Source organism: Anas acuta, chromosome 1 (assembly GCF_963932015.1).
Source record: "Anas acuta chromosome 1, bAnaAcu1.1, whole genome shotgun sequence".
Taxonomy (NCBI): Eukaryota; Metazoa; Chordata; class Aves; order Anseriformes; family Anatidae; genus Anas; species Anas acuta.
Genome location: NC_088979.1, coordinates 141,819,488 through 141,831,709, shown reverse-complemented (window position 1 = coordinate 141,831,709; position 12,222 = coordinate 141,819,488). Strand labels below are relative to the sequence as shown.

The 12,222-nt window shown below is 50.1% G+C and overlaps 1 protein-coding gene across 5 annotated transcripts in view; it reads left to right on the top strand.

Moving 5' to 3' along the window:
• The window catches only part of IQSEC3 (IQ motif and Sec7 domain ArfGEF 3), a 99,883-nt gene extending 89,363 nt beyond the window's left edge, over nucleotides 1-10,520 (top strand). For 2 of the 5 annotated variants that reach the window (XM_068661573.1, XM_068661609.1), the window contains 4 exons: nucleotides 1,627-1,788; nucleotides 2,389-2,481; nucleotides 3,118-3,161; nucleotides 5,402-10,520. In XM_068661573.1, the coding sequence (XP_068517674.1) occupies nucleotides 1,627-1,788; nucleotides 2,389-2,481; nucleotides 3,118-3,161; nucleotides 5,402-5,839 (737 nt within the window). In that variant the 3' untranslated portion in view covers nucleotides 5,840-10,520. Of the gene's footprint in view, nucleotides 1-1,626; nucleotides 1,789-2,388; nucleotides 2,482-3,117; nucleotides 3,162-3,244; nucleotides 3,325-5,401 lie in introns of all 5 variants that reach the window. The other 3 variants (XM_068661582.1, XM_068661592.1, XM_068661601.1) reach the window with 3 other exon arrangements.
• The last annotated feature ends 1,702 nt before the right edge of the window (nucleotides 10,521-12,222 follow it).

Below are 12,222 nucleotides of genomic sequence, written 5' to 3'. Positions count from 1 at the left end.
CGGTTGGGTGAAGAACCTCACTGACAAAACTGCTGCTGCCAGCTTTAGCCCCTCTCCGCTCATGCCCAAAGTCACAATTTTCACCTCTGCTTTTGGCACTGATAAAAGCTCAGGTGCTGCTGCAGCCTCCCCACACTGAGATATGCTGTGCCGTGCTGAAGGCTTCCTGAGACAGAAGCAGAGCCCTTGGAACAGCACCCACCAAAGCATGGCGGGAGGCCAGCCCTAGTCAGCCTGACCTTGATGGTCTGGGAAGAGAGCCACGATGTGTCATGATTGAGGCTGGTTGTGTAGCAGAGGGATTCCAGAAACAGGCAGGCTTCCTGCTGGCACAGGCAGAGGGGCTGCACAGTGGTCCCAGGCAAGCGCGGCTGATGCCCACTGGGGTTTTTGTGAGCACCAGCAGAATATGCTGCCAGGAAGCACTACTGTGTCTTCACTGAGTTCTTTACACCCTCGCTCTATCCTATTGACAGGGAGCCATCATTTCAACCCCCTACCCTCTGCAGCACGCAGTGGTTTTCACATCCGTGTACGTACAGAAGAGCCATTCATAACTGAGCATCCCCAGGAGGCACTATCAGAGCTGGGATCAGCTTTCAGGGGTATGGTGACTGTCCTGGGGGTGCTCAAGGATCTTCTGGCAAAGGAATCCTTTTGTGTATCCTCTGCAGAGACAGAAAAGCAGATGTCCAAAAGAACTCGTGATCTGAACAGATGAGACAAGACACAGGGTGGGAAAAGGGGCCTGGGACACAAGCAGAGGGAGCTGAGGGCTGGCAGAAAATAGCAGGTTGATCTTTTAACTTGTTTAGTAAAAATTGCTAAAGGCATAGGGTGGGGAAGGCAGACAGATGGAGGAGCAGTGGAGAAAAGGACAGGGGAAGAAAGAAATCAAATGTAGACAAAGGAGAGAGGGAAGGAGAAAAGGAGCTGAAACCACTGGCCAATGACCAAAAGACAGAAAAGTCCAGTCACAAGCTTAGCAACTTCCCTGCACGCCTCATGGACATTTCTTTTCATTTGCATTCCTGACAGTGTGTTTTGCCTGTTGGGGACTGAAAACAGAGACCTGCAAAACCACATCCTTCTCCTTCCCACTCTGCACAGCACGATGAGCTCCACACCCATGCTGTGCTAACACCCCTGCTAAGGGCCTGCTGATGGAAGTAGAGGCTGGGGAAAGGTCCTGCCACTGTGGGTGCTAATAGTTATTCTGGCTTTGAGTCCAGGAGCCAACCTGTCCTGCTGCAACTCCCACAGGATAAAGCATTGGTCTTGTGTATCCTATAAGCCCCTCTACAGACTCGGGAGGGCTTTACAGTCCCACCTCTGTGCTCAGGTTCTCAGAGTCAAGGTTACACTGACTGTAACTGACAGCTAGAGTTTTTTGGCTATGGCAGCACTATGGTAGTACTTGCCTTGCCACTGCAGCTTGGCCATTCTGTTCCCTTGGAGTGCTGCAATGCTGCAAATTCCTGCTGTTTGCAGTGTGACAGACTCTAAGTGTGCTATTCCTCTGGACTTATGTTAGAAATTCTCTGTCCTGGAAAGGCAGCAAAGCAGCCAACTTCTCCAGCAAGAAAGTTTAATGCTCTTTATTGTGTTGACACGTCTTCTTCACAGATTACCCCCATGGCATCACACTGGTGACTCCAGTTTCGGGCTCAGAGAAGAAACAGGTACTGCACTTCTGTGCTCTGGGTGCTGAGGAAATGCAGAAATTTGTGGAAGATCTGAAAGAGTCAATAGCAGAAGTGACAGAGCTGGAGCAGATACGAATTGAATGTAAGGGCCTCTAATACAATTCGGATTCCAATGCCATCATACTGCATGTGTCTACGAGGCAGAAAGGGTAAAATCGGTGGGTTCTTTGGGAAAAAGGACAAAGAGGATGAGTAGCAGAATCTACACAGGATTGTTCTTGTGTTCAGCAACAGGGTGAAAAAGCAGTCAGGTTCTGTGAGTACCCACCAGTAGCAGAAAGGGAATAACTGCTCATGGTGCTTATGAAATAGAGTTTAAGGTATAGTGGTTTGAAATGGTGAAGCTTAGACTCCTCCATCCCATACTCTGACTATGCAAATAATTCTATATAAACATATGAGCTCAAGTAGCTCGGCATCAGTGGTCACTTTCTGTGCAGCAATAACCGGTTCTGTATAAATGCAGGTCATACACAGAGGTCTTGTGGAGATACGTAAGTTCCTCCACATGTAACATCCTTTCCAGTTTCCCTCTTAGCTATTCTTCTCTCCTTCCTGTTTGACATTCTTGTCATTTTCTTGCATTAATTCTCCTTGCTGACTTCCCACATTTCTCCTTCAGTATGCTATGGCCCTTCCATCCATCCTGTTCCTCATTCACTTCCTCACATCTCTGTTGTAGGGGAGCTGGAGAAACAGCAAGGGGCAAAAACTCTCTCGTTAAGGACCAACGGAGCCCAGATGGAACCACAGTCAAAGCAAAGCTCACCTACAGGTAAGAGGCCACCCAGCTTCTCTTGGCCAGGCAGTGCTGCCTTTGCCAATGTGTTCTCCTGTAAAAATAACTGCGAAAAGTAGTGATCAGTTTTGTATCCTGTAGCCTTCACTGAATAGGATATGCATTTTTCAAATAACCTAGAAGAGCCATTTATGGCTCATTACCCAGTCCGTAGCTGTAACATCCAGCAAAGAGGGGTTAGTAAGTGGTACAAGATAACTGCTGGAGAACATGGCCACATTTTCTCCCCTGAACTCACACAACACAGTCACTGCACTGTCACCTTCCTCCAGAGGCTTCACCATCACTTTTGCAAGACCAGCTTCTCTGTAGCAGAGGCTTTGTCTGCATTGGGCTCTTGGGCTTCTGTGCCAGCAAAAATCAAGTGCAGTGGTGGGTGGCTATGAGCTCATTAGAACTGCGGAAGACCAGGACCTAAAGATAGGACCCCACAGGGGCCTCCCCCCAAACCACTGAGCAGCTATCGGATTGCAGGAAGGCTTGCATTTATCTTGCAGTAGAGTCCTACTCTCCCCTTTACCTCTCCCTTGGGCTTTCCAGTTCACAGTCAAGAGCCAGCTCTTGACTTGAGGCCCAGACCCCATGAGTGAGATCTTTTCTTTTGTTTCAAAGGCAAGAAGGATTTGGGGGAGAAGGTCTCAGACAGCACAGTGGAGGTAAGTAGAGTGCGAAGCAGCTGAGGTAAGTAATTCTCTCTCACTTCAGCTCTTCTCACATTCTCTGTTGTTTCTTTTCTCAGGTTTTAATCAATGCCTCCCCAGCCAGACTGACAATTTTACCAATTTCCAGAGATACAATTAAAAGTTACTGCTAGGACGGGTAATACAACTTTCAAATCCAAACTAAACTTCAAAGCATTTTCAATCCGTTTTTATAACTGTAACATCCCTCATGGACCAAGCTCCCAAACGCTGTAGACTAACCCACCCCACTGCTTACGGGGAGACTGAGAACCACACTAAAGACTTCCCTGACATGCTAACTCCATGCAGCATCACATGCGAATTCCCCTGCAGCCCAGCTTTCCTGCACAATCTCTGCAGCTCTGTCTCTCCATCCCCCCTTGAAGGGGACTAAGCATGGCCTTTGCATATCAGAGACTCTCCCTAGAGCTTCACCTCCCTAGGTAGGGAGCTTGGCTGTCCTGTGTGCTTCTATCTTAGCAGGGATGTCTAGCATCCAGTGGGTTGCCTGTTTCTTCACAGACACCCTTACTCCCACTGCCTGTGAGGAAACAGGAAAATGCAGTCTTCACGCTGAAAACCTCATTTACTAATTCCTACTCTTTCCCTGTCTGGAATATCTCCGTTGCCCTGAATTTGCCCTTTTCCGGGGTAGTTCTTTCCCCTCTTGTCATAGCGTATTTACTTGAAGAGTTCAGCTTCTCTGTGGGGTGTGGGTGCTGCTGCTTTCCCCTGAAGGGCACCCCATTTCCCTACAGACTCCCCTTTTCTGGGCAAGGTGCCTCTCCCAGCCTACTTCCAGTTTCTGTCGGGAGGAATGTTTCTTTGTGGAGAATAGCTTCCATTTATCTTAATGTCATTAGCACTTCACGGGCCAGCAACCAGTTTTTCTGAGGCAGCTCCACTGCCTGAATAAATACTGACACGGTGTTATGTCCTGCTGTGCAGTGAGCCCGAGCAACCTCCATGCTTGGGCAGGGACAAACATCTCATCGTTCTTCCCGCATGGTGGAAAGCTGGGCCACTCCACAGCCTCTCCTTCATGATTGCTGGCTCTGCTGCCCAACATACAGCCTGTCAGGACACCCCTAATACCCCATCTGCCCATCTGTACCTCTGCCTAGCTGGAAGTGCCGTGACAACCTGCGAGCTGTAGGTTCCTACCCAGGGTTTGTCATTTGACTGACACTGAGTTTTGAGCTGTGCTCTGGGGATTCCATCAACCCACGTCCTTGCCAGGAGGAACTGTGGCTTCACTCACCATCCGGGTAGCCCCATTTTGCTGCTGCATTCCCCCACTGAGGATTTCCAGCCCAAGCCAGCTCCCTTTTTCAAGCTGGACACAGTGAGCTCTCTTATTTGAGTGACTCTATTATCAGCATCTCTCTGTGGGGACCCTGGTGACCTCCTCCTTCCCTTCCCCCTTCCAACTGCCCAAGCAATACTCTGCCAGCAGAGGAGCATTTCCATTTCTTTGAGGTTATCTAATCTGCTGCCATTTCATCATAAATTTCTTTTATCATTGTATGAGCTAGACGGACATTTTTTCTTTCTTTTTTTTCTCTCTTTTTTTTTTTTTTGAAAATCATTTCCTTTCACTGACAAACCATCAACTGGATCAGAGGGAGCTGTCTTTTCCTAGAGTGTGTCAGATTTCTGCTTTTTCCTTTGTAAACAGATTAGCCAGTCATGTGGTGTACCTTCCTACTCAGAAAGGCAGGGAGCTGCGAAAGGCTTGAGTCTCTCTGTCTCTCTCTCTCTCTCAGATTCAGCTACCGTCATTTTTGCAGAAACATACAGCCTCGATTATCTGAACCTCTGTTACCTAGTTTCCCCTTCCTTTTTGCAGCTGGGGGCAAGGGCATAACCTCTGAGGTTTGTTCATCATCATGAGAATTCATGGACGCCTCCACTCATAGAGTTGATTTTTGTTCCCTGTGCCGTTTGGACAACCAAAGTCGCTCTGCATTTGGGAACGCTGGCCCTACTGCCTTTGCTGTGACGGAAAGGACAGGGGCACTAAGGCCTAGATAGGACGACGGGGCAATTGGGAGAGAGGGGTGCAGCCAGGGGTTGTGCCTGTTCCCTTTGTTAAAGAGGGGAGGGTTTCATGCATGTGAGGCCAGCTGCTGGTGGGGGTTCAGGGCAGCCAGTAGCAGCAGATGGGAAGAGTCTTGTAACATTTAATGCTTCTTTGGCTGTTTCTAAACTAGGTGTCAATTCACAACAGGCTTCAAACGTACCAGCACAACTCCGCCCTGGGGCCCGAGAGTGGAATGCAGCCCAGCATGCGTCTTAACATGCCACGGGAGCGGCTGGAGACAGCACTGGTGCCCTCGCACCCCGCCTCGGCGGGGACACTTGTACAGTGCCAGCAGATTGTCAAAGTCATTGTCTTGGACAAGCCGTGCCTCGCTCGGATGGAGCCGGCCCTCAACCAGACTCTGACACGCTACGTCACCTCCGACTCCTGCACCTCCACCCCCTGGCGCGGTGTGGGCAGCGGGCTCCCCGGGACCCCCATGAAGCTGGTCCATCAGCCTCCCCTGCCACCTCCACCTCCTCCCTACAACCACCCCCACCAGTATTGCCCCCCCAGCTCCCTGCTTCAGAGGCGCAGGTACTCCAGTGGCTCGCGCAGCCTCGTGTAGCCACACCACCAGCACCAGAACAGCACAGACTTCCCCGCTTCCCTGCCCCACCGCCTCCCTGGGACCCTTTCTGCCTACAGAGATCTAGTTTGTGATTTATTTTTTAGTAAAAGAAATAGAAAAGATAAAAAAAAAAAAAGCCGACTGACCTAACTCTTATCCCATCTCCCCTCAAGGTGATGCTAATTGTGAGGAGCCATCTGTAGGGACTGCCAACCCACATGCTCACACATCCTCACATCCTGCCAGCCCCGCTGGCCTCCCGTGCTCACACCGTCCCCATGTAGCACTTTGTTGCCCTGTTCCTGAGAGGCTTGATGACCTGCTGCTTTCTAGGCACTGTGTCTTCCGTTTGCTACTCCTCAACCTCCTCCCTTGCCTTGCATTTGCCCGGCCATAGGTTTGTACCCCTCCAAAACTTCGCCAGCCTCGGAGAGAAACGGACTCACCCGTGCCAAGGACCGACCTTGGGGCACTCCTGGGGGTGGAGTTCCCCCTGCCTCCACTGCTGCTGCCTGCTAAGCTGGAGCTGAGAACTTGTACCACTTGCCACGCATCCCCTCCATCGCTCTTCAGATATTATCTCCTTGCAGCAGCCGGTTCCACGCGAGGGAGCGCACAAGTGACAGAGAGCTCGAGAGGAGGAGAGACTGTCCTAAGCTGCAGTACGAGACAAAGATCGCCTCACTCTGAACACGAAAACTGTTTCTGTTATATTGGAGCATTGTACCAGAGACCTCTGCTGAGACCTAGCAGACCTCATCACGTGTAAATACACCTGTATGGTAGAGTATGTATGGCGCATGCTTACTAAAGGAAACACCAAGCAGTTCTGAGGGAGCAGAAATGAGAGATTGAGCCCGGGGATCTTCCTGGGATGGTTGAGCACTTTTCCAAAGAGATGGCACCAAGAGGTGCCCTCCCACCTCAGTGTACACACACACAAAGATTGTCTTCTCTAGCATGAAACAGACGCACCTCTGCTTTTCTCCTTCTAGCTGGCTTTGTGTTTCCTTCCCACCTGCTTTTTTATATTCTGAAAGCAAAGCTGAGTGTTGCATTCACCTTCTGGGGTGGATGAGCCCTTCACTTGGGCTCTTCCTTCCGTGCTAGAGGGAAGGGGCCTTTTGGAGACCACCAACATAAGCTCCCATCTGTATCTCCCACCTGGCTATGCTTTTTCCTCCATCAGCCCTTCCCCTAGGAAAGCTGCTCGCCAAGGCCTTTTCTCCTCTCTTCCTCCCTATCTCAGCTTCAAAGTGAGGGGAGGGTAAGATTTTGAGATAGAGATGACAGCTCAGCTCCTCTTCTTTATTGGGGACATTGATGTGAAGGCAGACAGCATTAAAAATGAGCTATGGCTGTATTTTTAGAAGAAAAGAAGTATTTTCGAGCAGTAGGGAAGGGAAGGTATTAATTAGCTTAAAGGCTTTGGTCTCGCTCACTCGCTGTATCTCCCTTCGATGCTTAAGAAGATCAACTTTAGGATTTTAAAATAGGACAGAACGCCTTTTAGGGCCTTCATTTTTATTTTAAGAGGGAAAGAAAGAAATGCTCTTCCTTCCTGTGTGAGGCTGAGGCATGAGCACAGGGTGCTGATGACACAGCCATCGGGTGAGGAGAGGTAAGGGTTGTTGGCAGTGGTGTGGGTGTGAAAAATGTGAGGGAAAGGGGGTCAGCGAAGACAGATGCAAGAAATATATATATTTTTTACTTTGTGTGGAAAAAGCCACACAGCAGCATTGCTCCAGGATGCTCACCTCCGGGGCTGTTGCCAGTGACAAAAAACACAGTGCATCAGGGTCTGGCCCCCCTCAGTGCTCTTTGGATGTCCACTGGCTCTGCTGAAGCACTCAGATGAAGGAGTTCATTTATTTGACCCGGGTGTATGCCCAGATGGGGTCAGGGAAGTGGGCAGGGGCTGAGGTGAAGGCTCCCCTTTGCTTGGCCAGTCCTTCAGGTCAGGAGCCTGCTGATCTCCGGGTCTGCTGGTTTCTGAGCCTGACCCTCACCCCCAGCTGTGCCAACAGGACTGTCTGAGTTGTTTGCTTTGCTGTCTGGGGCCAGATAACAGGCTGCTGCTGCTGCATGCAGTAGCAGAGGTACTGACCACAAACCCAAAGGCATAGCCTCAGGGAGGCCTGTGGAAGCAGAAGACAGAAAAAATCATATCAAAACCCTGAGTAGAAGCCCAGTCTCCCTCCAGACCAGAGAAGCTTTCTCCTCCCCACTCCCCAGTGGCGATGAGGACGCCCCCTGTTCCAGAGCCAGCCCCAGGAGAGGTCCTCGCCCGCTCCACAGGCCCGTGGCCCCAGCTAGGGCTCAGCCCCTCACCCTGCAGCGAGCCCTGAGACGTGGCTGGCCTGATCTGCTGCTGGGTCCATCCGAGGTGGCACCACACCATGGCACAGCAGGCTGCGGCCTCATCCCACCTGCCTGCAGCTCACTGGGAAACCCTACGTGTGCCACCTGCCCCTCTCTGGTCCCTGTGGTGTGTGGCTCCACGTTGTGCTCCCTGCTGAGGAGGTATCTGAGAGGCGCCAGCCCCTTCCTCCTCAGCAGTCGCTGCCTTGCCTGAGAGCAGTGGCAGCACTTGCTCGTTTATCTTCCCCCAGAGTGCAGGGAGCCGCGGAGGGGCCGTGTGCGTGTGTGTGTTAAAATAAATAAGTTAGGCTTTACTTGACATTTAACACGAAGTGACAACAACAAAAACTTTAAGGTACTTGATGAAATAATTTTGGGGGATGAAATATTTATAGCAATGTCTGTGAAGTTCCTACCAGAGAGGTTTGCTGCTTTAATAATTGATGGGGAAAGCAAAGAAGAATGTAAAAAAAAGAAGCAAGGAACCTTCTGTGAGACTCCATAACGCTGGGTGAAGGATGGAAGCGAATTACCTGAAGTGCCAAAATACCTGAGGCACAACAATCTCTCAGGGCACGTTGGCTCCCGTCCCCTGACCTTGCAAAGGCTAATGCTGGCCTCCAGCTTTGGACAGAGAAGCAAACATAGATAACCCTTGCCATCTTCTAGCCTGCTGGACGCAGCATCTTCCATTGGGGTTGGCCGGAGAGATACCAAACCGCTTTGTTCCAGGGTCTATCGAACAGGTTGCTCTAAATTCTGCTGTGTAGCTGAGCCCTTCGGACTTCACTTCAAAATGTAGATTTTTTTTTTTTCCTTTGAAAGTTGGTCTAGAAGGATGACAAGCACTTTAAAGCACGTCTACATCTCATCTGATCTATTGTGTTGTCTGCTCCCACAACCCTCCCACATGCAAGCGAAGACACAGGCTCGGTATAGCTGTAGTACTGTGAGTAGACACCCGTGCACACAACCTAATCGTTGGCAGGGAGCAGGCCAGAAAGATCGTGTCAGTGACGGTCAGATGAAGGACTAAATGTACACCACAGCTCTCCTGGAGGGAGCAGGCCACAGAAAAATCACCAGCTCTTGACAGCAGTGATTCCAATCGTGAACCCAGCACAATCCTTCAGGAGGTGGGATCGAGCAGGAAGAGCTGTGGCAGAGATCAGATCAACTCTAAGGAACCTGTGGCTGCTGGCTGCGGAATTCCTGTCCTTCTGTATTAAGAAAAAGAGGGGAGGAGGAAAGAGAAACCCAATAAAGAGCGTTCTGCAGTAAGTTTCTGGTGCTCAGTGGCCGAAGAGGAAGGTGTCTGTGCTGGAAGGTGGAGGAAGCGAGGTGTTACTGCGGTCTGCAGAGCTGTGGTACACAGACCTTCAGGCTCTGCCGGGTTGCTGGTGCAGGTCCAGTGAAATTGATTAGTTTATACCACTTAGAAAGGGGTGAAAAAGGTTGACAGAGGGATCAAGCTTAGCGCAAACAAGCTGGGCTTACTGCAGTGTTTGTCCACTTCTGTAGTACTTCTAATGCTGAAGACTGGGCTACTCTAGTAGCAACTGTTAGTGCTTTCTGCAAGGCCTTCAAAGCACTGTTTGTGTGTCTCACCTCCTTGTAGACAAAAGTTGTGGGTGTGGTCCACAAGTAGAGTTTTGTCAATACTCAGTCTTCTCCACAAAAAAAAAAAAAAAGCACCACCAGTTTTGCAAGCATTTGAGGGCCCCTGACCTGCAAGAGTTTGAGTTTTTTTTTTTCTGTATGTTTTTCAGAAGGCTTAACTTGCAACTATTTGTGAGGTTTCCGAAACTAATCTGAGCCCTAAATCAAGAAATCTGCTGCTTGGGAGAGTCTCTGCTTTGAAATGAGAGTTGCTGAGCAAGCTCCCCCATCTCCCGCTCCACCAGCCGCCTCACTGTGCTAGTGTAGGCTCCAGGGACTGCCGGCAGTGTTTCGTGAGCTAGAGCTGTCCTTGTCCTGCTTGCTCTTTCACAGCCATGCCTGGGACAGCAGCTTTGAAGTCACCCAGCTCTTCAGCACTAGTCACAATCCCATCTGAATGTGTCTTTTTAAAAAAAAACAAACAAAGTTAACAACAGAAGTGTTACCTGTGTGTAGGCTGTTGAAAGCACCTGTCTGTCTGTACCTGTTTTCTGCTGTAAATATCACCAAGAAAAGCTTCCTTCGGGGAAAAGTGGTGTGGTCACACCTAGCTAAGAGTCCAAATGGCGAATATTTTGTAACAAAACAACGAAAATAGATCAGAAGTATTTTATCTGTTCAATTAATAGAGTTTTAGAAATTATATTGAGATATGTCACTTGTGCGCTAATGTCTTCTTTGCCTCAGCCCCCTCCTGTGTTCCTGGGCTCCGTCGGTGTGCGCAAGCGCAGGGGCGACACACCAAGGCTGTGCTCCCAAGGCCTGGGGGGCAGCCCTCTGCCGAGACTGCTGACTGCCCAGCGACTGCAGCAGGAGCTAGCTCAGTTCTCAGGCTCTCTGAGGACCGGATCGCGAGGAAATCGGGATGAAATAATCTTGTCCAAGGGAAGGCAACACAATGTGAAATTCAGCCCCAGAGCGAGCCTGTTATCCGTAGGTATAATGCTTATGACTACAAAAAACAGGGCAGGGGGGGAGGCAAGGCCCTTCCATGCTGCAGCTCCTTTCCTTACACCTTGCTGGCGGGCAGCAGAGCCTGCCCCAGCCTCTCTTGCCCACAGCGGTGCAGCTCTGCACCCGTGCGAGGCGTGTGCTGCCGTGCGCGCACGCTGCGGCGAGGAGAGCAACTTCCCATGCCGCATGTGCCAATGCATGTGTGGTACGCCAGCTGGCCGCAGAGAAACTCATGCACCCAGAGACATCGGCACACAGCGTGTGTTAATGCACACACCATCTGCCAGCATATGAGGCTATATGGCAGAGAATCTGTAGGCGCCACTGCTATCCACGCAGCCGAACATGCCCGTACAAAAATGTCAGGCATATGCAGCCATCCTCTGTCTGAGCGGGACAGCTGTGCTGGCTGCACTTACCATCACAGCACATTTCCTAAGCTACGTAGGCTCAGGCTTGATTAACATTTGGATGGGGGACACGTAAGGAAAATGACATTTCCCATGCAAATCAGATGTACGTGCATATTTACACAAAGCATAACCCCAAGGTTAATGAAACCGACCTTTGCAAAGTTGTGTGCAAAGATGAGAGGCGTGATCCGAGACAAACACGTGCACACAAAGCAAGCTCTCCTCTGCAAAGGCCGGGGGAAGGCAACCTACATTCTTGCAGCTGGGAGTCCAACACGTGCGGGGTCAGACTGCACCTGCTGAAGAAGCAGTCTGTAGGTTGCAAATTCTTTGCTGGCTTCAAAGAATCCCTTAGAGCCCCAGGCCCACGGTGAGACACTTGGGAGGACAGAAATCCCTCTGGGACACAGACAGGACATTTCCCAGGAATTCAGAGGCTTCCGTTTATGTTTTTGTGTGCCACGGATATATTATATATCAGTCCATCCCAAACACATCCATTTTCTAAGATGTTTTGTAGCAGGAGTTTATCCGGAGAAGTTTCTGCCTGATGTTTAGATCACACACCTGGCTGTAAAGATGAAAGCAATAAAAACAGATTGTCTATATGTGATATACTCCTACCTTGCTCTGATGTGCATACACTATTACTATTATTAAGAAGGTGGCAGGTGCCTTTATGATGGATACAGTGTAGGCACATATAGGTAGTGCCAATACAGAGCTTACAACCCGGAAAGCATATACCACAACTGTCGCATTGCATCTGTACAACATAATATCTATAGTGTAGATAATGCACAATGCACCGATTGTACATTCAGAGCTGATCAAAACATGCCAATCTTTTCCGCAGAGAAGCCTGAGATGCAATTTGTTGTTCTTGGAGTGAGGTGCTCGTCCCAAGCCCACACAAACAGTGGAGCCCTGAGGGAGCAGTGTGGTGGCAGCAGGGTTACCACGAGCCCAAACATTTGGTGGTCTTGAAGCATC